This window comes from Corvus hawaiiensis, chromosome 8, assembly GCF_020740725.1.
Source record: "Corvus hawaiiensis isolate bCorHaw1 chromosome 8, bCorHaw1.pri.cur, whole genome shotgun sequence".
Lineage (NCBI taxonomy): Eukaryota > Metazoa > Chordata > Aves > Passeriformes > Corvidae > Corvus > Corvus hawaiiensis.
Genome location: NC_063220.1, coordinates 13,794,483 through 13,820,504, shown reverse-complemented (window position 1 = coordinate 13,820,504; position 26,022 = coordinate 13,794,483). Strand labels below are relative to the sequence as shown.

The 26,022-nt window shown below is 51.0% G+C and overlaps 3 protein-coding genes across 10 annotated transcripts in view; 2 read left to right on the top strand and 1 right to left on the bottom strand.

Moving 5' to 3' along the window:
• The window catches only part of FBXW4 (F-box and WD repeat domain containing 4), a 60,839-nt gene extending 56,306 nt beyond the window's left edge, over positions 1–4,533 (top strand). For all 4 annotated transcript variants that reach the window (XM_048311402.1, XM_048311404.1, XM_048311403.1 and 1 more), the window contains 3 exons: positions 3,074–3,214; positions 3,372–3,513; positions 3,767–4,533. In XM_048311402.1, coding sequence (XP_048167359.1) covers positions 3,074–3,214; positions 3,372–3,513; positions 3,767–3,883 — 400 coding nt within the window. In that variant the 3' untranslated portion in view covers positions 3,884–4,533. The remainder of the gene's footprint in view (positions 1–3,073; positions 3,215–3,371; positions 3,514–3,766) is intronic.
• Positions 4,534–6,160: 1,627 nt separating this feature from the next.
• DPCD (deleted in primary ciliary dyskinesia homolog (mouse)) lies at positions 6,161–13,382 on the bottom strand. The gene is made up of 6 exons (XM_048311534.1): positions 13,285–13,382; positions 12,920–13,000; positions 12,126–12,250; positions 11,194–11,327; positions 7,484–7,586; positions 6,161–6,363 (listed from the first exon to the last, which is right to left on the bottom strand). The coding sequence occupies exons 1-6, from the start codon at positions 13,346–13,348 to the stop codon at positions 6,259–6,261; spliced, it is 612 nt and encodes a 203-aa protein (XP_048167491.1). The 5' UTR covers positions 13,349–13,382; the 3' UTR covers positions 6,161–6,258.
• Positions 13,383–13,409: 27 nt separating this feature from the next.
• Positions 13,410–25,181, top strand: POLL (DNA polymerase lambda). 5 transcript variants are annotated; one of them, XM_048311532.1, is made up of 9 exons: positions 13,410–13,631; positions 14,748–14,866; positions 15,134–15,431; positions 16,044–16,209; positions 18,950–19,273; positions 19,773–19,946; positions 20,842–20,970; positions 22,945–23,113; positions 23,420–25,181. In XM_048311532.1, exons 2-9 carry the CDS (start codon positions 14,752–14,754, stop codon positions 23,782–23,784), a joined length of 1,740 nt encoding a protein of 579 aa, XP_048167489.1. In that variant the 5' UTR covers positions 13,410–13,631; positions 14,748–14,751; the 3' UTR covers positions 23,785–25,181. The 5 variants fall into 5 exon arrangements, with proteins under 5 accessions (XP_048167489.1, XP_048167487.1, XP_048167488.1 ...); XM_048311530.1 differs by having other exon boundaries at positions 14,723–14,866; XM_048311531.1 differs by having other exon boundaries at positions 13,410–13,843.
• Positions 25,182–26,022: the final 841 nt, after the last annotated feature.

Sequence of the window (26,022 nt, the reverse complement as noted above, 5' to 3'; positions counted from 1 at the left end):
CCTGAGAAAGGGGAAGCTGTTCAGGTGTGGGGTTTGAGGGCAGGGAGTATTTGGGATAACAAAGAGTGGACAATTTGTGGGCACTAACTTGTGATCCCAAGACTGGAAGAGTTGTGGTGGCAGAGTTCTCTTCCCAGCATGGGCTCAGCATGGTAGTGTATGCTGCAGGCACATAGAGCTAGCCTGGCATGGTGGTCGCTGGTCCAGAGACACCTTAATCTGCTGAAAAAAGGGAAATACTAGTCATGTTCTGCATCTTTATCACCTCAAGTATGCCCATGCCAGAACACATAGGTGTTTTGGTTTGTGTGCCCAGTGTAGAGCACAGTAAACTTTCCCCTGGTGCCAGATGTAAGTGCTTCACTGTAGCAACTACCACGTTGCCTCTGTAAATTGCCAAAGAGCGGCTCCTGTATCCTGGGGTTGCACCTCCCACCTGAGAGAACGTTCTTGGGACAGGAGAACTGGACTGATTAACAAACCAGCAAAGCAGGGTTTACTTTGCTGCAGTAACTTGCAAGTATCTGTGCTCATTTTATGCCTACAGAGAAAAGCTAATCCTTTTCTTTCTCCTCCCTTTTTTTGTTGCCTTTTCTTTCATTTTTGTTGCCTGGGATGGAAAGGGAAGTGGAGGGAGAAAAACGGTGTGACTGTTGGAATGCTTGGGTACCGCTGCAGTGAGATGTGAAGGCATGGAGAAACACGGGGAGCGAAGCACCTGGGTGGTGCTCGGGGTCCAAGCTGCTGGTGCTACCTAGGGCTTGCTGGGGTAGCTCATCTATTGGGAGTAACTCCTTGCTCCTGCCTGAGCAACTGGCAGAGGACTCTGGCAGTTGGGCAGTCTGGCCCCTTACTCATCTCACAGGTAGTCCAAGGATTCTTGTCTGGGAGAGCAGGTGACTCCTCCTCATACCTCTGTTGTATGTCTTACAACTCTGGGCCACACGTACAACTTGTAGGCTTTGCAGAAGGCTTTGCAGAAGCCTTGAGAAGGTGTGCATGTCCGTTTGTCCTGCTGGCTTTGCAGAATGGCAGATGGAGGTATCTGTGTGCTTGGAAGGGCAGAGAAGTGCCAGAGCACTCATGCCCATCCATTTTTCACTCCACGGTGGATCTGAGGACCCATCTGTGCCAACTAAACCCCATTGCTCTTGCTCATGGTGCTCAAACCATGAGTGCTTCAACCTCTCAACCCACAGACAGGTGCAGAGTTGCCGCTGGATTGGTTTACAAGTAACCTTCCAAGGGTTAATGTATTGTGAGAAGGTTGCAAAGGGCTGAAGCCTGGAATCCTCTCGATCCCTTGCCTGGAGAAACACAAAGTCCAATAAGCCAGCACCCCTGGATTCGTGTTGGGGGGGATTAATTCATGCACTTGATGTTAAAGCTTGTCCGAGAGGTTTGCATGGGGGGGCCATTGCTAGGGCTGGTTGGCCTCTCTAAATGGTTGCTAGGGCCCTGGCATCAAGGGCCAATGTAGCTGCCCACAGCCACGGTCACGGAGGGAATTACACAGCCACAAAGAAATTGTTATTCTACATAATCTGCTCTTTGGAGAGTGACTGTGGGGAAACAGGCTGGCCCCAGCATGCCGCCAGCTCTGTGATCATAGAAGCGTGCTGGCTGCAAAGATCGGCCAGGGCTCGCCTTCTGATCTGGGGACACCAGGGCTCGAGGCACTAATCTGCTTTATCAGCGATTTCTCTCTCCTGACACAAAGGTGTTTACTTGTTTTAACATCTCCCAGGACTCTATTTCTCCTTTTGTGTGGTCTTTATCCCCCGACGAGGGCTTTAGCCCAGATTACAGACAGAATTAAGGCATTTGGCGATGTGCCTCAGAGCTGTGTGATGCTGGATCAAGGAGCAGAATGTAACGAAATAATGGAGGGAGATGCTGGGAGTGACCCCACTGCGGGATCCGTGCTGTTGGCTTTCAGGACTGCTTCATTGTCCTGAGAACCAAGAGGGTGTTGGAGAGGGGTGGCCATGCAGCAGAGTTTGAAAAGCGGGTGCTTCAAGTTTTATTGTGTCCAGCATTTTTGATGTAGAGGGTGTGAGGAGAAGGAGAAGGAAGAAAAGGAGGGTTTGCAATAGGTGGCCATTTCAAGCAGCTAGGCAGATTGTCCACTCCATTCCCGAGAGTCTGTCATGGAGACAGACTGGATGTCACTGGCTGCTGCAGCAGGTGGAGTGATACTGGGATGGGCTGTGCCATGTACCTGATGCAATTCTATGTGACTCAGGGAAGGGGCTCAAGCTTCTGCTTGAAGTCTGGCAGGGTGGGACCTGGTGAGCTGCTGGTTCTGCACATGAACAAGCAGCGAGTCATACCACCACAAAGCACCCAGCACAGAGCTTCATGGAGATCTTGCTTTTGCTCTTTCACTGCAAGCAAGGAATTAAAAAGGAAGAAAGGGTCAAAAAAACCCCAAACTAGCCTTTGGAAGGTCATCTCCAGAGCAACCTTGGGGTGGTTGCTTTTGACCTATCACATTCAGCCCCAGAATGTTGTTTGCAGAATGTGGTGTAGCTGGAGGGGGTTGAGGAGAGAAGCCATGGCGGACTGGGTTAGGAGAGTCTAATTTGCCTGTTGATCTCTGCTGTGTGTCAAAGATCCAGGGAAATATCCCAGTGGACAGTATTTTGAAGGACAGAGTATGGGATGGGATTGAACAGGTAGATGGCTCTTGCAGATTATCTGGACTAAGGTGGGAGTTGTCTCCCAAGTGGGAGCCACATAATTCAGAATACTGGTCACTTCTCCCAGGGAAAAGGATTCCATTCTGCTGGGGGTCAGCTGTGCCTGTACCTTGGCTCTTCCTCTTCCAGCTGGGACTCCTGCCGGTCATCGTTGATGATAGTTAGTGACCCAACCAGTAGCAGAAGCTGGGGGTGGGAGAGGAAAACTGTGCAGGCTTTTGTATTCTGTTAAATCACAGAAATGAGATCTGGAAGACTTCTCTGACAGCATCTCTGCTCTGGCCAGCCGAACCGGAAGGGCTTTTTGCTCTGAATGACTCTTCCCCTAATGTGTTTCTGAATGACTCTTCCCCTAATGTGTTTCATTGCAGTGGTCAGCTGTTGACCTGTTTAGGGACCGACTTCCACCATGGAGCTGGAGTCCTGGATGTGTTCTACGAAACACCCTCCCTTCTCCTTTCTTGTGGGTACGACACCTACATCCGCTACTGGGACATACGGACCAGCACCAGGTGAGCCTGCCGTGCTGCCGTCTGGGGCCCACACAAGGCTCCTGGACCCTCCTTGTGCAGTGTCTGGGAGCTCAGCTCTCACTGAATTAGCTCCTTCAGGCAAAGTGGATGGAGGAGTGGAGGCTCAGCCGTGCTCTGGTTTGTGTTGCCCTTGCAGGAAGTGCGTCCAGGAGTGGGAAGAGCCCCATGACAGTGCCCTGTACTGCATAAGGAGTGACAAGAACCATATGATTGCCAGCGGCTCTTCCTACTACGGCGTGGTGCGCCTCTGGGATAAGCGGCAGACTCGGTGCCTGCAGGTGAGCACTGGTGGGAGGCTGGGCAGCACCAGAGCTTCTCAGCTGTTCTCTGGCAGCCCAGTGCTCATGCCTCGTGGGAAAAAGAAAGAGGGACTGCTGGGCTGTCTTGGGACTAGTCCACCATGGCAAACATAACCTATGTGCAGAGAAAACCTGCTTTGCTCAGACATCTCAGCCTTTGGATCTGTAACACCAGCTGGGGTCTTTGGGCTGACCGCTTTTCTGAAAGGTTGATTCTCTGGTTTTCTTGCAGAGCTTTCACCTGTCTTCACCCACCAGCAGCCCAGTGTACTGCCTCCGTTTCAGTACCACCCACCTGTATGCTGCCCTGGCATCAGCCCTGCATGTCCTGGACTTCACGGCCTCGTGAAGGGCACCACAGCTGCTTCTGGTGACCCCAACTCAGCAGAGCTGACACTTGGCTCAGGGAATTGCAGGGCAGGAGAGGTGAGAAAGGCCCACAAGGCTTCTGAAGGGACTTTTTCCTGCCAGAAAGCTACAATGAAGAGTGCACAAAGGGCCAAACTTTCTCAACCTCATCTGCCTGTTAGTGAAAATAATAGGCCCATTGTCCTTTACCCTTTTTATTTTGTGCAAGTCAGGGTTTGTTTTATTAACTGTGTTCCTGTTTTTCTTTCTTTTTTTTTTTTTAATTTCCTTTTTTTTCCTGTGGATACATCATTTGAGGGGCAAGTTGAGCCAGGATGCCCCATCAGCTATGTGCTGGTCAGGTTGAGATCAGCCAAGCTCTAAGCATGTGAAGCAAGACTAGGCTGTGTGTAGGGTGGACTGATTTGGTGGAAGGGAAAGGTGCCTGGAGTGAGGACCACCTTTCTCCTTAACTTGCTGTCCTGCCAGCTGCTTGTGTTGTCCTTCACACCCAAGAGCAACAATTGAGCTAAAAGGCAGAGCCAGCCCTGCTTTCAGTGTGCCTCCCCAAGCTGGCCGTCAGGTCAGGCTGTGCACTTGGCAGGGCTGAAATGGTCGTGTTTTGCTAAATAAAACTGAAAGGAAACAGAAGAGATGGTATGTTTTGTTTCAACTTCTGAAGGGGCTGTGGTGTTACCTGTTGGTTGCAGGGGCCTGGCTGGGTGGGGGAGGTTGGACCTATTTTCAGCTGCTGTCTCCATGTCTAATAGATCTCTCTCCCTGGCTAGACCCTGTGACACTGCTGCACTGAAGGCGGTTCCTGAGAGATTGGATCTCCTGTCACTTTTTCAAACAAGAATTCAAAAAGTAGGATCTGTGACTCATTTGGTGCCTGCATAATGAAGCAGCAAACCAGACCAGTTACAAACACCTGGATGTGATTTACTGGGATCCTGTAGGCACATCCAAATGGGCTCCTTTTTGTGTCATCCTTCTGAACCTGATGTGGGTCTCTGAACAACCATAGTTTTCAGTGTGCTCTGTGCTGTCTGATTGAATGTGGATAATGTGCTGCGAGTGAATACAGTGGTGTCTGGGGTCTGGCCCTCCTAGGGGAAGGAAGTGCGGGAACCCTACTTGGTTCTGAGTTTGGGTATCCTGGATAGGTAAAGGAGAGGTTTGTATCACAAACTGGGAGCATTTCTAGGGTGAGCCACTCAGCATGGTGCTTTGTTAGAACTTAGTTCATTTCCACTGTCAAGAGGCTGCTCTTCCCTTGTGATGCACAAGAATTGGAGGAATATGTTTGCTGGAGCCCTGGCCTCTAAGGAATTGTCGTGGTTTGAAAGTAGCCTCATCAGGTGGTGCTGGGAGCCCATGAGCAGCTCACTTGAAGGTAGGGTTTGCAGGGTTTGTTTGGGTAGTAACTGTTCACATATGAACTGGGATGGAACAACATTCAGAAATCTAAGTAGGAGGATGGCTGTTGGAGAGGAGTTGGTAAAGCAGCACTGCTGGGGTTGTCCCTGTGCAGTGAGGTTTGCAATGGGCCTTGTTTGTACCTTCACAGAAGGGTGGGCAGCTGCTGCTCCTGAGCCAGCCAGCGGCCCAGCCACTGCTTCCCCTCTGTGCCATGCAAATGGAGGCAGCTGCACGTTGGTTCCCGCGCTCTGCACAGCCATGTCACGTCATGGATGGCTGGCACTAAGGAAGCAGCTATGTGTCTTCCTCTTTACCCTGTTTCACAGGCTGTGCCCACTCAGGTCTAAGCACTGATGCTGTTTGCAGAGATGCCAAAGTCACAAGAGCATCCTTCTGACTGCACAGAGGAGCTGCCTAACTGCACAGGAGGGAGCTGCTTCCAAACACATCCCAGGCAACTAATGGGTGTGAGGAGGGAGTTCTTGTTTTCCAGACATTACTGCCTTCACCAGTGATGGCAGACGGGGAAATTCCCAAGGTGTCATGTTGCTCATGGAGGGTGGGGACAGGGCTGCTGGTTGTGGATGTCGTGTGCTTCCTTTGCATGCTACAGCTTCCCACAATTCATAGAAGGATTATTCCCATCTCTGCAAGTGTTCCAGGCCAGGTTGGATGGGGCTTTGAGCAGTCTGGTCTAGTGGAAGGTGTTTCTGCCCATGACGGGGTTAGAACCAGATGATCTTTAAGGTCCCTTCCAACACAAACCATGTCTGCATAAATCAGTAGGCCAGGCAGAAGACAGGTCAACTGCCCTGCCATGTTCCTGGGCTTACAGAGATTCCTCCAAATCGCTCTATTAACAACAGAACTCATTTTTATTAGATAAGGCAAAATAAACACCATGAAGCTGTGCCAGAGAGCTGCCCCTCACCTCAGCCTCTTAGCAGCGACTGCCTACTGAGTTGTACAGTCTCCATCTCCACTGTTAGCTGCCTTTATCTTCTTCAGCTCCTTCTGCAGCTGCTCTTCTGCAGCCAGGATCTCCTTCGGCTTCTGGTACTGTAGGACAGAGAGAAATGCCCTTAGCACTCCTGAACTCCTGTTCAGCCTCTGCTCCAAGCAAACCAACTGGGGCCTGTTGCTGCCGGCCCAGCAGGGGCCCTCCTGCCAAGGGAGGCTTTGCCATTACCAGCTGCCTCTGAAGCCCATTTAGAGAAGTTGTGCCATCAAGCTAGAGACATTTGCCAAGTTCTGGAGTGTCTTTTACAGTACAAGTAAAACTTTCCAGTTAGATGTGGAATCCTAACCACCACCAACCCCTCTGGAATATCCTGGCAAGCAGATCCTTGCTGTGCTGACTGTACGCTCACAAGTGGTTTTTTTATCTATAAAATATGATTTTCTTTTTTTATGCAAAGACAAGTAAGAATTGCAGTTCCTCTCTTCCCCTCAGAGGTCCCTCACCCAGCTGCAGCTTAGCAGTGGATGCAGGTGCTTTTTGCAAGGTTTGGCCAGTAGCAAACAGAAGCTCAGGAGGACTCAAGGTGCTCCTCTCGGCCTGTTTCCTCTGCAAATGCAGCCCAGCTCTGCTGCCAGGTTTCCCACGGAGGGTGTGCCCTCTGTGTAGCTGACTTCTGCACTGGGTAGGACAAGCACCTGTTGCACAAAAGCATCTGTCTGCTCCTTGCAACAAGAAGTGTGTGCCCATGTTGCTAGTCTCTTGCTTCCACCACGTGTGGAAGTGTTCCCTCTCTGACACAAAGAAGCAGGTGATTATTTTTTTATTATTCTTTTTTAAGACTGCAAGACCTCAAAGTGCAGCAGTCCTTGGACTCTTATGCTCTGAGACAAGCGAAACTTATTGTCACTGAGAGTAGAGCCTTGCTCAGGCCTGATGGAGGGAATACATGGAAAATAGGGCATGACAGACACTCTTCCACCTGCATGTCACCTTGAGCAGCAGGCAGGGCCCCTCCTGCAGCCTGGGACCTCTTGGCTAGTGTCAGCATGCCCAGTGTAATCTGAAACTCCCACCGACTGTGTGACAGAGAAGGGGCCGCATGGGTGACCGTCAGCAGATCTCCCTGCTCTGCCTTATTTCCCCACATATAAGAATTTTAGCTTCTTTGTGGACATAAAGACAAGGGCAAAGTGCTGTTCTGCTTGGCTAAAGCCTCACCGTGATGATCAGGGTGTTGTTGGCATGGGTGAAGCTCAGGGCAGCTGCATCCAAGGGAAGGTGGTATCGGTCCAGATCAGGAATAGAGAACTTTTTATAGTACCTACAAATAAGAGAGGAGACAGAAATAAGGAAGGTGGGATTTCTGTTCCCCCACTAGCAGTGCTGAGACACAGACTGCTGTTCTACAAGGTGTAGATGAGGACAATAGACCTCTCAGGGTTGGCAGGAGGCCCTTGTGCCATGTTGTGTGACTGCCGGTGCCCCCAGGTTAGCAGGAACACTAGAAACAAACCTCCAAACTGGAAATCAGAGCTGGCAAAGTCCTGAAGAGCTTTGGTGTGTGACAGCAGGCTTGGTCCTCCAGCTTGCCCTCATGTGTAGTGCCAGATTATGGTTAGACTACTCAGCCCTAACAAGGTGTTCCTTGTCTTTTTCCCTGCTCATGGCCTCTCATTCCTTCTAAGTAGCAGCTTCCTTTAGCTTTTGTCAAAATAGCTGTCAAAGCTTTTGTGCCATATGACTTACTTTCCTCAGCAAATGACTTACTTTCCTCAGTGATGTACCATTTTGTGTTGCAATCCTTCCTAAACCCCTCTTTTTAACTTCTTGCTTTACTTCCTAGGTAACTTCTTGCTTTGGTGGCATGGTGGTACTCAGGCATACCCCTGGGCACAGATCTCCAGGTGTAACTGCCCACAATCACCTGAGCCTCTGCTCTGCAGCATCTCCAGGCAGCTCCCATGGTGGCTGTGGTGCTCCTCTGCACTTACAGCTCTCCTAGTTGTTCCTTCCCTGGGTTCTATCCCAGTCTTCCAATAACCTCTCACATCCAAGCAGAGGACAGAGAGGTTTTGCCAGCTAAGAGATTTCCTAAGACTTTGGACCCAGAACCCTGTAGATCTGTGTCTATGTTTACCTGAGATCTTCTGTGTGTGGCATGGCTTGCCCTGCATCTACTGCTTCTCTCTGGGGCTGCATCAAATACACTGGCTGGTGGTCCTGTGCCCACCCAGAGGCATGGCTGGATTCTTAGTCTGTTCCAGCACTGTTGTGGGCAATCCTCTTCAAGGAATTGGCCTGTAGCTGGTACTGAGTTGCCTGGAGCAGAGCAGGAACAGGCAGTGGCTGCTACCATGCCATGAGGGGTGGTTCTTGATTCAGCTGGCTGTGTGTGAGGCTTGGCCTCTCTGGCTACCTCTGCCCAAATTGCAGTTTATTTTCCAAGTCACGGTGAAAACAGCTACAAAGGGCAAATGGCTCTCCCGGTGCAGTGGGAGGAATGTACACGGCTTGTTACCGCAGGGCTCAAACCGTTCTGTGTTGTCACTGCTGTCGGTATTTGGAAAAGGTGGCAGACATGGATAATAAGGGAGATGTCAAAGGTTAAACAGCAGAGATTAGATGAACACAAAGACATGTTAAGGAAGTGTTAACTTCTTACCGATTAGACAAAAAAAAAGCAGTACACAGAAAAAACCCACTGTTTCAAAGGGCCTTGGGAGTCATCAATGAAACAGCAGCATTCTGCTGCCCCAGGACTAAGGAGAAGGGGAGAAGAATGGCTTTGGCTGGCCTCAAACTAAAATCTGTGACAAGATCAAAGGAAACCAGATCTGCCTTGCCACCCCCCCCCCCCTCCTAACATTACCACTGCCTCTCACTACAATAATTGAATCAGGTTTGGCGTTTGGGGAGGTGGCTTTCTAGGTTTGTTTTTAGAGTTCAGTTTAATGGATTTATTTTACAGCAAGAGGTTTTAAGCAAATCCCACTTGAGCAGCCCTTGCCGTGGCCAGAGGGAACGGAGTGACTGGAGGAAGTGAAGAGCTCCTGTCTGAGCTGGGGAGGTAGCTGATGGGTGGTTATCCCAGCCGATGCAGGCCGATTCTCTACCCTTGCCTCTCACCCCATGGCCAAGGGCAGTATTACACTCTGAGCCCAAGTCCTGGCCCGAAATCCACAGTATATATGTGAAATCACCTCTATTATTTTCCTACTGGAAACCCACTTTTTGTCAGCCCATAGGGAAAACTGCTACTGGTATGCTGAGAATTTAGAGCTGAACTACTCAGTAGTGACTTGGCAGCCCATCCTGTTACTTGTGCCTCTGGCTGGCGGTCAGGACAGCTCTGTTGCTCAGAAGCAGCGTGGCTGACTTCCAAGGGTTGGAGAGGCTCCGAGGCTTCCTTTCTCTCCCGTAGTGATGTGCACTCTCTCTGTGGATTCCATGCTGTTGTTGCTATCTTGGAATTAGTTGCTGAGTGGTGCCCTGCCCTGGCCAAGACCCAGGAGAAATGATCTAAGATATCCTGGAGCCTGTACTAAGTGTGCTAGTGCTGGAGTCTGTCCCCACTCCCTACTGACAGCAACGTCATTCTTGTCCCCAGTGAGGTGGCTTTCAGCTTTAATTCTAAAAGTCCTTAACTGTCAGACACAGGCCATGAGTTACTGTTGGGTCCTCTGACACTAGTCTGAGAGAATAAATGTCAGCTGCTCATGGAGGACTCTTCTGAGAGCGGTACAAAAAAGCCTGAAATCAGGCAGGGGGTACGTAAAGGCTCAGTGCTACATTATAACCTTACAGCACCTACGCAGGAGGTTCCCACATACACAGGCAAGGAACTTCCCACATACACACCACTACGCCAGTAGGACTGGAGTAGGTAAGCCTGTCTGTGACAGTATGTGGTTGGCTTTAGGATCAAGTCCTCCATTCCTGTCCTAGTTCCATGCGTATCCATGTGTGGCCGGTAGGAATATCATTATCTTTTGCTACCTAGGTCTCCCTACTAAAGCACCACTGTTCTGTGAATCCCTCTGTGTGCATTCAGGCCAACATTTCTGTATAAGAGCTGTAATTGCTTGCTGTTTTCCCTGGGGTAACTTTCCTCTTTCCAGCCTTCTGGTTTTGAGCCCCCAGGTGTGCTGATGTGCAGAGCTCCAGCAGCCCTTTGCCGGGAGACTGCGGGTACCGCGTCGCGAAGCCCTCGGCAGCTGAGAGGCCGCAGTTCTGTGCCGACAGCACCACCTACAGCCACTTCCATCAGCTTCCCTTGTGCTCCCAAGGCTCACTCTGTGCACTCACTTCCCAACACTTCAGCTCATCTTGGCTTATCTGAGGTTGTAGATGCTTTGGGACACTTTGTGTTTCATTCCATGTGAGATGCCATGTACTGACACACTACAAGATGTAGCTTTAAAAGCATTTTCCATTTTTTTTCTTCCAATCTCAAATCTCTTTTGGCAGAACACTGTGGTGCTTCCTTTCCAGATTCAGTCTGTCTATTTTGTTTGCTACCTCCAGATGATATCACTGGCATTGTGACTATAGGACATGTTTATGCAGGGAGATCTGTCTGTACATGTTGAATCCTGCAGCATTCTGAGATGCAATGACTAAATCAGAGGGAGACGATGGAATGTTCTAGTTTCAAGAGGTCTGCAAGACTTTTTCTAAGGAAGCGACACCTAACGGGGCAAGAACAGAGCAAGCACCACCCTACTGGAGCCAAGATGAGAAGCCCTACTGTAAAGGTGTCTGAGGCAGTTGGGAATGGAAATCGGGCAGCAGGAAATGTGCTGCAAGGTGGGGCCCCTCAGCCCTTGCACACTAGAAGGGGAGGCAGCCCCCTGTGCAGTCACTAGCCTGTCCTCTGTGCCAGCCCACCCCAAGGGACTGTCAGCACTGGCAGTGCTGTCCTTACTGACTTCTTGTTGGTGGTCCGGATGACACAGCAGCGCTGCTCCTCCTCCACAGAGACACTGTAGACCTCCTTGGGGTAGGGAAGGTTACGGATCCGCCACTGGAAGCTGCTCAGGGTATCCTTCCTCATGAAGATAGGCTACAGCAAACAAGTACCTTTAGCAAGGCCCCTCCAGCTGTCTCCTCTCCTCCCTGTCTCCTTCCTGTACTACTTGTGAGACTCTGCATGGGAGTAGCTGTTCTTTCACACTGGAGCATTAGGGAGTAACTCAAGAAGCTGCCTGAGCATCACTTTCCTACAGCTAGGACTGGTCTGCCTTTGCCCAGAGCACTGCTTGCAGGAGGCTGAAAGAGTGCAGTGAAGAAGCCTTGCAGTACAGAGGGGGGGCCTCTTCCTCACAGGCAACCAAATACTGAGCTCTGCCTGCTCTAGGAACCTGCTAGGTTCAGTCCTAGCTCTGCCCAATTTTTGGTGCAGAGCTGTGCTTGTGTTTCAGGTCTGTACAAAAGACGGTGAGAGACTAAAACATCTGCCCCCTAAGCTAGAGGGATGTGAAGATGAAACAGGCTGTGCTTTATTAGGGAGCAGCCTGCTATGCACTGCCTGTGCCTTTCATTGCTATCACCTCTGTTTTCTATCCCCTGACTTGTCCTGGCACTGGCCCTCCTGCCAGCCTGCTCTTTCAAGCCAGGATAGTAGTTGGCCAACACAGCAATAGAGTTTCTTTACTTAAGGAAACTACAAATCTCTTGAAGACCCCCAAAGAACCTAAGCCTGTGCCTTCTTTCTACTCAGCCCTGCAGTTTTGGGGTGATTTGTAGCAGAGCACTGAGTGCATTAAGGCTGTCTCTTGGTGATCTGCTCTCTACCAACTACTGCTGTAAGCACAAGACAAGGTAGTTTTAGGTGCAGTGGTACCTGCAGACCCTTACATACATTTGAGCTGCTCTCTGTTATAAGCTCTGAATCCAGTGCTCCCAGAAGCGGCGAGGTCGGCTCTCCCACTTCCACCTGCCACTTGCCAGTGCCCCCTAGGGTGTTCTTCTCTCGCCATTTTCTACCTGGAAAAGAGAGAAGAAGGCTTTTCATTCTTCTGCTCTATAAGAGCTCCAGGAACTGACTGCCAAAGCTGCCCAGCACACTGAGATGATATGAATATATGTATCTTAATTCCAGTAATTTCCACTTTGGTGTGAGCTGATCTGCTAGTTGGCCTATTCCTAGGTCAGAAACTCTGTACTGAATGCCTCTCTTTTTTTTGCTACTTGGTGCAAAAAAAGCCATGGTGGGGTTGCAACAGGTGCTGTGCTGCAGCTGATGTGGTTTTGGACAAGAGCCATAATCAACACCTTGTCTGCGGTAGTAGAAGCCACCAAAAAGCGTATTTCAGCCCTTCATGTGGTACAGACTCGGTGCCTGGCAACTATGATGACAATCCCATGTAGTCCATCGAAGTCTGTTGTGACAGATGGGATGTTTGGGGGAGATCCTGGGCTAAAGCAAGGTCTGCTATGCCATGAAGGTCAGAGAACCCTGGCTGCAAGCTGAACCCTACTTCTGACCCTACAAAATTCCGCTACAGACATGCCTGTCTTCCAAAATAGTCAGGGATGATTTGTTCCTGACCAGCTGGTCCCTCTCAACACCCCAGCCCTGAAGGTATAGACCCACTGCCCTGCAGTTCTGCCCTGACCCACGTCTGCTGGGGGCCAGCTGAGAGCACCACTTACTCATTAACTGGCCAGTCTTAATGTCGTACTCTTCGGCCATCTCCTTCCCATCCTCGAACAAGTAGTGGATCTTCCGCTTCCCTAGAGGCAAGACAGATGGTGAGAGGAAACGGGATACAGCTACCTCTGGGTGCAGGGCTCTGTCCCACTGTCTGGGGCCCTATCCCATTGTCCAGGACCCCGTCCCACTGCCTGGGGGGACGAGGCACTGCCCCGTAAGCTCGCGTTGATGGCCTTGTGTCCTTCCCTGGCCCGGGGCGCGGGGCTGTGCCCGGGAGCGCTCCCCTCCGCACCCGCTCTCTGCAGGACCACCCCAGACCCCGCGGGGCAGGCGGGGGCTGTCCCGACCCTCGCCCCGCGGTTACCGTCCTGCACCAGCGCCGTCTTGCGGGCCGCCCGCAGCCGCTCCAGCCAGCTCGGCACCGCCATGGCGGCCGCGCCGTCGCCGCGGCAACGCGGGAACTTCCGCCGGCCCCCGGAAGCGCTTCCGGCCCGGCCGAGCTGAGCGCGGCCCTGCCCGGCCGCGGCCGCGGCCCCGCTCTCCTTCGGGGCCCTTCCGCTCTCCGGCTGCGCCCTCTCGGCTCCCGCCTGCCCTCGGCTCGCCCGGGCACAGCCGCGAGGTCTGGGGTGTCGTTCTTGCCCCGAGGTTGTGGGTGCTGCCAGCCCCGGGTTGGTGGCCTTGAAACCTTTACGGCCTGAGGAGGCTGGCAAGGCAGGTTTGGTACCCGGCGCGTGGGTTGTGCTTTAGAGGAGTTAAAATACAGCCTGCAGAAACACACTTCTGAGCCCTGGAACGTACTTGGGCACCCAGAACCTTGGCGGGCTTTTGGTCTGGGTTTTTTCTTTATGTAATAGAAAGGATTACTGTTTCCAGAGGGCTCTTTTTGGTCAAAACGACCTGAAAACTGAAACGTTTCAGCGAAGGTGAGTTTTAGAAACGTAGCAGGGTTTCTGTTCCCCTGGAGCTGAACTCTTCCTCGCAGAAGCAAGGACTTGATTGAGCTCTGGGTTGGTTTTCAGAGGGTTATGTTTAATGCTCAGATGAGAAGGTGACCATAGCAGGAAGCCATGGCCAGGTGGGACCATTTTCAGCCTTTCCAGGTTTGGAAGGATAGGTTTGTGTTGGACTGTGTGTGAGAAACCTCTACGCGAAACCCAGAGTGCTGCACAGAGAGGAAACCAAGCTGGTGTTGACTCAACGCTGCAGCCACATGGAAGGGGCTGTTGGCATATACAGTGATTCAGGAAACTGGGCTACAGAAAACTGAGCTTCCTTCTATCCTGGTAGTTCAAGCTCCAAAGTTTGTTTTTGCAAGGCTTGTAATGGTAAAGCTGCAGTTGTACCCATATTGAACTCGGCTAGTTAGTCTTTAGTAATTTGCTGTATCCAGATGAAGCCAAGTTGGGAGTTTTCCTCTTGTGGCTGTGTGAAGCACTTGGTGTCAATCAGCTGTTTTATCTCAATAGGTGACTGGATTTCAGCCCTGGCACAAGAGGTCTCTTGGGAATGTGCTTAAGAAATACCCGGGAAATGAAGTTGCTTCTTTTGGCTGAGCAGATAGGAGCTCTAAAATGTTAAAGCAGTTGAATGTTTTCCATTGTAAGAACTCAGCTGTAGAGGTTTCTAGGACATTCTAGGGCTGCAATTCTTGATTTCGGTTGCCTCCCTCAGGCTGAGCATTTTTGGAAGGCAACAACAAAAAAAGAACTTCAGGACAACAAAGACAGTGAGCAACAAGAGTGAATCTTGAGTTGTGATTAGGTAAGATCTAAGCAACCTTGCTCTTTCTCATTTGTATTTAGCGATTGCTGCTAACCTTCCCACCAGGCCTATGGAGCCACGAGGGATTGTCAAAGCCTTTCCCAAGAGGAAGAAGGTGAGGGATGATTCGGGGAAAAGCATCCCTCCAAAGATCCTGAAAGAGGAAGGAACAGAGATACCTGAGGGTAAGTCCTGTGTCCGTATGATGTAGGATATAATACTTACACCCAGCTTGTTAACTGCAAGTGCTGTTCCCCAAAGGCTTTTTCAGGCCCTCAGTGTGTTTTTCTGTAGAGGTCATGTCCAGCTTGCTTTGGTGTATCCAGCTGGAGCCCCCCAAAGACTGCCTGCCAGGGCTGTTGCCATCAAGTCCTGTGTGAGAGATGTAGTAGCCCTGCTGGGCTGGGGCACTTTCCCTTGTCACTGTGTCCCTGCCCCTGTGCTTTCCTCAGCAGAGTGGCTGAAACCAGTCATCGCCTACGTGTTGCAAGCCGGCATTGGCCAGGCCAGGGCCGAGATCTTCCACAGGCAGATTGTCCAGAACGGGGGTGTCGTACACAGCCAGCTCTCCTTGGAGGTGACGCACGTCATTGTGGCTGAGGACATGGACTGCGATCGCGCCTTTCGGCTCCTCAAGTTAACCAAGCTGCGCCCGGGGCTGCAGCTGGTGAAGGCATCCTGGCTGAGTGCTTGCATTAGAGACCAGAAGCTGCTGAGTACTGCTGGCTATGGTGTCTTTATGCCTCCCAGGTATGCAAATGCCACACTGCCATCCCTCCCTGCAGTTCTTCTATCCTAAACTGCACAGCACTAAAATCTGACCTCTGCTCAAAATCTTGGACTGCAACTCCTTGCAGCTCCTGTGAGCATGACTCAAAGTTCTGTGGGGTAGCAAAACATGTAATAGGGCCCAGACATATTACCATAAGTCCTTTCACTTGCTACAGGCACTAAAGGCACATCTTCCTGATCCATCAGTGATAACAAGATGTCTGTTAAAAATGCTGAGGTTTAAATACTGTTTCTTACTTATTGCAGATGAAAGGTAGAGAATTGGCAACTAGGCACAAGAGGAAATGAGGAATGGAGCAGCAGGCACAGGTTAGGAGCAAAATGTTTTGGCAAAGTTTTGGAGAGAGAGCCTAAGAATGAGGTAGGTAGGAGTGGAAGTTGCAGGTCAGCTAGGTAGATGGTAACTGGGGAGTTGAGCTAAAACCAGAGTAATTAATCTGTGATCTGAGAGAGTACAATTCATATGGGTTGTTTGGTCCAGTCCAAAACATGCAGAAGGATTTCTTGGTCAGACTTCTGGGGGCTGGGAAGTCCTCCTTCCCCTGTACTAAGACATCCAATCCATGGCAGGTACCTGGAGGAGGGAGAGTTCCAGAAAGAACAGCAGCAGATCCTGGACAGAGTGAAAATCCAGCCCCCAGCAGAGACGGGAGCAGTGAAACCAAATACTGAATCACAGGTGGAACATTCCTCACAGCAAGGCTTGGGCACCCTTGGACAGCAGCAACTGGCTGAGGTGAGGCTTTCCTGCACAGATCCATCTCCTTGTGAACAGATCCTGCATGCTGCTTTTCCTGGCTAAGAGCATCCCTGATCCCTGCAGGGATACAATGTGAGATTTTCTCAGCAAGGGGAAGGTGTTTGGATGTTTCAGTGAGTTGTGTGGCCAGACTCAGGCTGTGGACATGGTTACTGCTTCTCTTTGTCCTTTTTAGCTGTTCAGAATAAAAACAATGCCCCTTAAATTGCTGTTCCCATCAGAACATTTCCAGCTGAAGCAGTCCTGGTGCTCTGATCAGGCCAAGGCTCACTGTGGTGATCCTCACTTATGTCCTTTTGAGAAATATTCCCTGTCTGAGAATATCTCCCTTTCAGGAAGCTGTCTCTGATATTTCATCCCATGTTCCTGCCTTAGCCATATGGACCAGTTCTTCACTCCTTGGCAAACACCCTGTTCAGACCCGTGTTTGTACAGTGGATCAGGTTGCTACCAGAAGCATTGTGGAGGTGTTCTTAAAATATCTGTGTTGGGTTATTAGTGGCCTCTGCAGTGAGTCAGCTTCTGTGGCCTGCTGTTAGCTTTCCATCCTTTCTCTGTATTTTTGCTCAAGTTTGCTGAGTTCTTCTTGGGCATTGGTGTCATTCAAATCTATCTGTAGCAAGGTTACCTCAAACATCCCCAGCAGCTCCCTTGTATTGCTGGCATCTGCTTTGCAACACAAATTTTTGTTGCAGAAAACCCTGCAATTACTCTCTACCTGGCAGCTCACTGAGGACACAAAAGCCACATTTGTAGACATTTCAGTAAAATCCCTTGTCCCAAGCTTAGACTGTGTGACTTGGGGAGGAGTTGGGTACCTTGAGACTTTAAAGACAGCTACTTGAGACCCAACTACAACAGTAAAGCTGAAACTTAGCTTAGAAGTAGCTTCTGTTTTTTAAGCACAGAGTCTTTTCCAGCTTGGTTGGATGTTTTTTCTCTAGGAAATGATGAGCGTGCCAGTGTTTCATACTAAACAGGGACTGATCGGGGAGTTCTGCCTTTGGATGTAAACTGCTTTGAGGAAATCCTGTTACCAGTCAGACTGTAGCAATCACTTTCTGACTGGCATTCAGATGCAGTCTCTGCAAGGCAGCCTCAAGCAGTGGCTGTTACTCTCTGTGAACCTGGGGCTGTCAACCCAGGCTGCCTGTCTCCCTCTCAAGTAGCCAATTGCTACCAGTTGGTTTTGCACATGTGGTTGTAAAGAGTCCATCAGCTTTGCTGACAAAGCATAGAGTCAGGGATTTAAGGGCTGTTTCACCTCTGTGACACTGCTGGCCAAGAGGATGGGAATTGCTTCCAGCTCCAGCTGCAGAGTTCTTTGCATTGTGATTGGATAACGTGTCCTTAAATGCTTTTAAGGGGCTTACTGACTTACCTGAGCGCTCTGAGGCTTTGCTGCCCTTAGAGAGAACAGCATCTTAAGGGAGTTGCATTTCAAGACAAATTAAACTGATTTAGTCTGTCAAATCCTCAGTCTGACCCAGTCTTCAGAGTTATAAAACAAGACTGCAAAACACATCCTGTCTATTTTGCTGAAAGACTTCAGCTCTGTATCTTGCAGGAGTTGTGTCTCCAGACCTCCTACCTCCTCAGCCAGCAGAACCAGAGGTTGTAAGGATGTGGCTCTGACTAGGCTGACACTCTGCAGAAACTCGTAACAGGACATGGTGTGCTGCATGTAATTGCTGGACTGATCCCAAACAACCCTGCACCACTCAGAGTTACTTCCATGACATGGAAACTCTTGGATCTTCATAGACTCCTGTGTTTATACATCAGGGGAGATGGGGACCCCAGTGAGCAAAGCAGTCTACAAAGCCTCTGTGCGGCTTTCCACTTCTATCCCCTTTTGTTCATTACCTGAAGCCAAGGCTCATTGTTTCTTAAGTCTACACAGAGGCATCCTAATGCTGAGGGTATCAGCAAATGCATACATTGGTTCTTTCTTCTGTCACTGAGGAATGTGGAGTCCTTTGTGTCATTCCTTCCTCCCCCTTTTCTCTTGCAGATAGCCATGGGGAAAATGAGGGGGTTTTAATTTACTACTCTGTTGAGATTTTGTGTCTGTAAACTGAAAACAAAGTTCAGTGCCTATCTCCTGTCATCTGCATCATGGGGTAGAAGTTGCTGAGTCTGAATGTGAGAGATGTGCCTGTGCTGCCACCAGACGAGCTAAAGGTTTCCCAGTGGGAGTAGGGAGTCAGGATCTCTGCCAGCCAGGGATTTTGGCATTGTCATACTCACTATGGTGATACTCACTTATGTCCTTTTGAGAAATATTCCCTGTCTGAGAATATCTCCCTTTCAGGAAGCTGTCTCTGATATTTCATCCCATGTTCCTGCCTTAGCCATATGGACCAGTTCTTCACTCCTTGGCAAACACCCTGTTCAGACCCGTGTTTGTACAGTGGATCAGGTTGCTACCAGAAGCATTGTGGAAGTGTTCTTAAAATATCTCAGGGACTTGGCTGTAGGAGGGGCTGTGTGCTTGAATCCCAGGTGGACAGCAGTATAGTCTCCTGTGCACTGTGAGATGTGCATGTGTAGCTTGAGGCAGTCACTTCTAGAGGTGGCAACTGGAGCATGGTGTGCCCGGAAGGGAGGGTGGTCAGTGCTCTGGCTTCCTAGTCTCAGAAGTAGCCTGTGCCAAAGGGGACATATGAGGCATGCACTTACTCTCACATGGCTGCTTTCTGATCTCTCTGTAAAGAAATACTCTGATGATGAAGACAGTGAAGGAGAAGATGCTGGTGTCACCCAGGGAGATCTGGAAGCATTGATTTCTGGCCACTACCCTGTGAAATCATCAGAGGAGATCAGTGACAGCTCTTACACAGTGGCCCAGCCTCCCAGCAAGTGGGTTTGTGCCCAGTCTTCCAACACCAAGAAGGAAAATCACAACCAATGCATCACAGAGAAGCTGGAAGTGCTGGCAAAGGCTTACTCTGTCCAGGGAGACAAGTGGAGAGCTCTGGGCTACTCCAAAGCAATCAACGCGCTCAAGAGCTACCACAAACCAGTCACCTCCTACCAGGTAAAACACCTCCCCAGGGGGGTGGAGCAGGGAGGTAGACCTTCGATGGAGGTTGTATAGCAAGTGCTGGTTGGGATTTATTGACCACACACAGTGTTTTCAGAACAGCAGAAAAATGGAATCTGAGCATTTTAGGGCCAGATCTGAACACTCACAAGATAAATGCCTTCCTTGGACACAGTGCAGGGACATTTTCACCTTCCTCTTCATCAACAGCAACTGGCCACCAGTAGAGATAACACATAAAACTAACTGGAGTTTTATGGACTGTGGCAGTCCTGCAGTTCAGTGTGTTCATGTTTCAGTCCCACTCTGCAGGCTTGTCCTTTTCCACTTGAATTGATCAACCAAGGTAAGTTTGGGCTAGAGAGGAGGCTGTCAGGCAGAACTAGTCCTGCCACTTACCCTTTACTCATCAATTGACTAACCAGGCTGTGAGTCAGTAGCAGCTCCTCAGCTTGTCTTTGCTTTTCCAGTAGCAGCTCTGGTTTCTTTCTAGGAAGCCTGTAAAATCCCTGGGATTGGGAAGCGGATGGCAGAGAAGATCCTGGAGATCTTGGAGAGTGGGCACCTGCGCAAGCTGGATCACATCAGTGAGAGAGTGCCTGTGCTGGAGTTATTTTCCAACATCTGGGGAGCAGGGGTCAAGACAGCTCAGATGTGGTACCAGCAGGTAAGTTCAATGCCTTACATACAAGGCTTTCAGGTTATGATTTGAAGACCGCTGCTGAGTGTAGGAGAATTACTTTCACAAATGGTTTTAAATTGCCAATATCTACAGGTAAGATTTAAATCTGGTTTTTTGGGAGGACCTATGAGGCTGGGTCCCATTGTGTCTCAGCACCCAGCTGAGACTTTAGTTGTGGTGGGGTGGGTAGAGGACAAAGATGTGGAGAGGAGGAGTGGGAGACATGCTGCCTCTGCTCTAGCAGAGGCAGAGCTCCTTGGAGCTCATGTCACACTAGTCATGGCAATGACATTGCTAAGAGCCAGGCTTGAATCAGGGCATCTTGTCCATGAAAGCTCCTGATGCACTTGCTGGCTGTTGGCCTGTAGCTGTCAGAGCAGCCATCCATCTTGTCTGGAAGTTGTAAAAGTGAGGTTGAAATAATTGTGCCAATAGGAGCAGCCCAGCGCACTGGATGGGTTCCTTCTTTAAAAGCAGTTTGTCTCCTGAGTACGAGCTGATGAAGCCTGGTTTCCTGTAGTGTTTGGTTTGTGACTGGATTGTTGCTTGTCTTAAAAATATGGTTGTGTTCATGCTGTTGGCTTTCCCTCATTGGGATATTGTATGTGTTCCTTTACTTGCAGTACGTGTTTTCCTTCAGGCTGTAGGGACACCATGCCTTAGGAGCAGTAGCCTTCTGTCAGAGAAGGGGTGGAGATTAGAGATGTGAATGGGTAGTAGGATTGCCAAAATCCCTTCTTTTAGGAACCTAAAGTGTTCTCTACATGTGATCTCAGAAGCTTGAGACAGGCTAAATACAATCTCCCCAAATCTTGGTGGAAAGTATGTGAAGAGCAAAGTCTTGGTAGGTGTCTGAATATCAGCACATGGTCTGCACTAGGGTTTCCGGACACTGGATGACATCCGCACCAAGGCCACTCTGACCAGCCAGCAGGCTGTGGGACTGAAGCACTACACGGATTTCCTGGAGCGCATGCCTCGGGAGGAAGCTGCAGAAATAGAGCAGACTGTGAGTAGCTTGGCCCCAGGCCCTCAGAGTGCAGTACTTGCTGGGACATGACAGGAAGGTAGACGCTGTGAAAATGGCCCTTGTGTTACAGCTGAGCTCTTCAGCCTCTCCTTTGAGTGGGGTCAGTGCTTGGGGGACCCTTTCTGGGCATGGGCACACAAGGCACCTACCTTGGCCCATAAGAAAGTTCAGTGTGAGTGCCTGGCAAGGAGGAGGATACTTCACAGGGCTCAGTTGTACACACTGCTTTGAAAAAGGCTGCATGTGGCATGGATAAGCAGGTTCCCAGCTCTGCTTTCCTGCCTCTCATCATGTCTGGAATGTCTGCTTTCAGCTGAGGTCTCCCTGGTGCTGCTCCTCCAAAGGAAGCTGTGAGCACCCTGTGATCCAGTTGTCAGTCAGAGGACAGAGGGTGGATATCCTTGCTGGAAGCAAAGGGGATCCAGGCTGCAAACGAGTGCTGCTCTAGGATCCCTTGGCACTCCATGACTATGGGGTGCTAAGCCAGTGTACCCTAATGTGAGCAGAGAGCCTGGGGAACACACTGTCATTGCTATCCCTGTGCTCTCCAGTCACCATGGAAGCAGCAGTCAGTGTGACCCTGTCACTCGGCCACAGGGCCTGGCCACGAAGAATACCCTCCTGCCAGGCTCCTGCTGGGGTGTCAGTCCTGTGTGCCGGATTAGCCATTTTGGTGGTGAGTGGTCCCTTTCCCAGGCAGGCTGGGCTGAGGAGCTGGCTCTTGGGAGTGGGTCTATTGTTATCTTGATGGGATTACTGTGCTCCCCTCCATACACACACACACTCCTCTGATCCAGGCCCAGGAGAGAGAATGAGGGATTAGTCACTGTCTGTGCTGCCTGTCACAGTGAGATCTGAGGAGCTTTTAGGCTCTTGGGTGGGGCTGGGAGTTTTCTAGAAATCTTCATTTAAAGCCAGAAGGGGGGCAAGAACACCAGAGGAGGGCTTGCTCTGCATGAGAAAGGCTTGTGGCTTCTTGGAGCACCTTTGGGGCAAAGGTTAATGGGTTTATCTCTTGCTAATGAAGGATGATCCCCAAGAGTGACAAGGGGCTGTGGGCACAGACACTGCCTTGCTGAACCCCAGCCTCTGTGATGGCCTCATCACTGGGAATTGCTGAGCCCCTCATTATTTGCTGCCAGCAGGGTGATTGGCACAATCAGACCAAGAATACTTTAGACCTGTCCAGGGACTTGGGAGCCTTTCTTAAACATGTAATGAATGAAGCCATCAGAGTTAGCACTGTCTGCACAAAACAGGAGCTGGGGTCCAGCCTGGAGAAGACTGTAATAGGAGAAGTTCTGATTATGTGTGTGATTGCTGGCAGCAGCGTGTTGGCATCCAAACATAAAATGCTGAGACAATTGTGCTTTCTCTGGGTCAGGAAGCCTAGCTCTCCTGCAGAGGCAGAAGTCTCGGCAGAAATGAACTCCAAGGGGTACTCACAGATTTTCTGCTGTATTGGGTCTTGCTGCGGACACTTCATGAGCCCATCCCTGTTTTTGAAACAGGACCTGTGACTATCACCTGTTGAACTTACTCTCTTTGTGGGCAGAGCTGGCAAGCCTTGTGCCTGTAGGGCAGCTGAAAAACCTCTTACCTCTTGCTGTCTCAGAAACGGAAGGCTCTGAAAGCTTTGCAGTACTTTGCCCCTTTAGCAGTGCTGCATCTTCCTGCTTGTCCCAATCCAGTGCTCCCACAAGGTGATGGTCAATCACTGGATAGTGTGGCATTCTGCTGGGTGTTGGCAGGACGGGGTGGAGGCCACCCTGGCTCACTCCTTGCCTGACAGCAGGCCAGCCTTCTTGGTGGGGCAGTGTGCCATGCCTGTCAAGTGTATGGAGACTCTGGAGATGCAGGACAGGTCTTAAGGCAGGCACAAGATCCTTTGCTGCCGTGATGGAACGGGCATGAAGAGGCTGGTGTCTGACTCCTCATCCCTCTTTCTTGAAGGTCAGACAAGCTGCCCTGGCCCTGAAGCCTGGCCTCGTGTGTGTGGCCTGTGGCTCCTACCGTCGGGGAAAGGCCACCTGTGGAGATGTGGATGTGCTGGTCACTCACCCGGATGGGCAGTCTCACCGTGGGGTGTTCAACAAGCTGCTCGACAGCCTCCACAGGAGCGGTAAGAGGGTGGGGAAGCTGCTCTTAGAATGGCCAAGGTGAGGAGCCAGTGAGGTGGATGGCATTCATTGACGGATAGGTGATCACTTTTCCCAAGGATAGGACATCTTGTTAGTCCTTAAAATTACTGCCCATAGACCTGGCTCAGCTGTAGTGTTAAGGAGGGAACGTGCAGCTCAGCACGTTATCCCTGGGGTCCCACAGTGCGTTATGAGACATCTCTGCTGCTCTCTGGGCAGTCGGGAGTTCAGCATGGAGGTGTCAGTCTCTACCGTTCAGCTCCTCTTGGCCTGTTCTCTCTCCCCAGGCTTCCTTACAGATGACCTGGTGAGTCAGGAGGACAATGGTGATCAGAAGAAGTACCTGGGCGTGTGCCGCCTGCCCGGGCCAGCGCAGCGTCACCGCCGCCTCGACATCATCGTGGTGCCATACCAGGAGTTCGCCTGTGCCCTGCTCTACTTCACGGGCTCGGCTCACTTCAACCGCTCCATGCGCGCCCTGGCCAAGACCAAGGGCATGAGCCTGTCGGAGCACGCGCTCAGCTCGGCCGTGGTGCGAGGCCCTGGGGGTGCCAAGGTGTCGTCTGGCCACACTCTGCCCACTCCCACCGAGAGAGATGTCTTCATTCAGCTGGGGCTGCCCTACCGGGAGCCCTCGGAACGAGACTGGTGATGCCTGGTTGTCAGCCTGGGCTCACTGCTGTGCTGCTGTTTTGAAGGATCTGATTTCCCCAGTGCTGCTCTGTGGTGCCTGCAGGTTGAGGAACATATCCCAGCAAACTGGGGCTCCTTGCAAGCTTGCGGCCTGGCTGCTGGGTAGAGCTCTGTGGCTTCTTCAGCAGAGGCTGTGGGCTGGAACGACACTGGAAGTGCTGTCTTGGTGCGACTACCAGAAGGACTCACTGCCCATCAGCTACCCTGGCCCTGCTGTTCCCGGCTTTGGAAGACTGGGCTGCAGAACCTTGTGATCCAGCCCCTGACAGTGCTTGGGAACAAGGGAAGTGGGATGCATCTTCCTCTGTGTCTAAGCACTGACACTCCAAAATTTCTGTCCTGAGCTGTGAATGAAGGTAACAGCTTCTAGCTTGGCTCTCTGACGGGCCTTCCCCCTTCTCACTACTGCTGGCAGCTGCTACTGCAGGAGTCACAAGCCAAGCAGTTAACCTGTGCTGCTGCTGTGTCCTGTCTGAGCTGATGTGTCCCTTGGTGGGTCCCACTGCACAGGGCCAGGCTGCTGTGACTGCCACCAGCTTTCTCTGGTGCCAGCTAAGCCTTGAAATAGACGTAGGGACCTGAGGTGCTGTGCCTGCTTGCTCCCAGCCTTGTGTGCTGGGGATCCTCCAGATTTACTGAGAGCCCTGGTCTGGCCCAAGAACTCATTTCCTCTCAGTGCAGGAGAGGAACAGAACTCACAGCTTGGGGAGCTGTGCTCAGGAAGGATTTGAATGTAATGGCACTGAATGTAACCCAGCAGGGCTGTGTGTCTGTCTGTAGGAGTCATGGAGACAGAGAGAAACACAAGGAAATAGTTAAGTTCTAATTTGGGCAAAGCAAAGCTTTTTTCCTTTTTTTTGTGTGGAAGCCATGGAGTCATCTGGTCTTTGATCAGGGAAAGTGTGTGTGTGTTTGTATATGCATGTGCTTGTGGCTGGTCCCACCTGTTCCATGGGAGTGAATTTTATTTCTCAGGAAACCTGCACTATTTTATATTGTGGAGATGAATTTCCCAGAGTTGTGGAGTGCTCTGTCTGTTACAGGTATTGCAGTGGTTGCTCCTGGCAGAGGTGCCACGGTGGGCATCTCTTGTGCCAGGACCCCGGGGCTCCTGCTCCCTTGTGGGGGATCTGGCCCTGTTGCACATAGCAAGGCAAAGCTGCACGTTTGCTGCTAGGGCAGGCGCAAACCAGGTGTCCTGTGGCTGCTGGGCATCACCAGGGCTGGGGCTTTGCTGGGGTGGCCCAGACCCCAGCAGTGGCATTTGTGCTGGGACACCTGAGGGAAATGAATGTCTTTTGGCCTGTCTTGGTGCTTTGAAATTTGAAGTGTAATAAATAAATCCCTTCTCTCTTTTCCCTTGGTATCTGTGTCTTTTTGCTCTCTGCACTGCAACTGTTGGGACTTTCTCCTGTGGCTTAGCAGGAGCTCCTCCTGTGCTGGCCCATTTCTCTGGTTGCAGTGGAGGTGGAGAACATGCAGTGCAGACTGTCACGCTGTTGGACCAGCACTTCTGGCTCTCAGGGCAGGGAGTTGCTGGCCACCATCCTTCCATACCATCCTCTGTCCTGGCATCCAGCTGGCCACATGGCTGAGCTGGGATTGGCTGTTCCCAGAGAAAGGAGCGATTCTTGAGCTCTGAGCCTTGGGTTGAGCTCTTTCTTCAGGTGTGGAGTCAGGAAAGGATTGCTGTCAGCTTTTTCATATTCTTCAAACAGTAGAGCATGTGGGAGTTGGCTGCTGTTCTGTGTCCTGTTCTCTGCCTGGAACACAGCTCAGACTCCTGAGCAAGGAAATGCTTTAGTTATCCAAGGGGAATGTGAACATCCTGGAAGTCAAGGGTGCACATGGAGATGAGCAGCAGGAATGATTGGCTTGAAAGGGAGATGGAGAAGCTGGAGGACAGGGGCTGCTGAGGCACAGGGGCAGCGAGAACTGAGCTGGGTTATCCAGGAGCAGAGGGGAGGCAGCCTCGGACCAGGGGCCTGTCAGGTCCAGGGCGAATTCTTTGTCCCCAGGAGGGCTGTGCAGCCCAGGGACACCCCTCAGGGAAAGGGGTCCCCATCCTTACAGTCAGCCAGCTTTGGCTGGGCAGTACCACATCTGGCCTTGTCCAGGGCTGGGGATAGTCCTGTCCCACAGCAAGGTTAGATGGGGAGGCTGCCTTATGTCTGACAGGCCATGAGCCTTTTTTTGC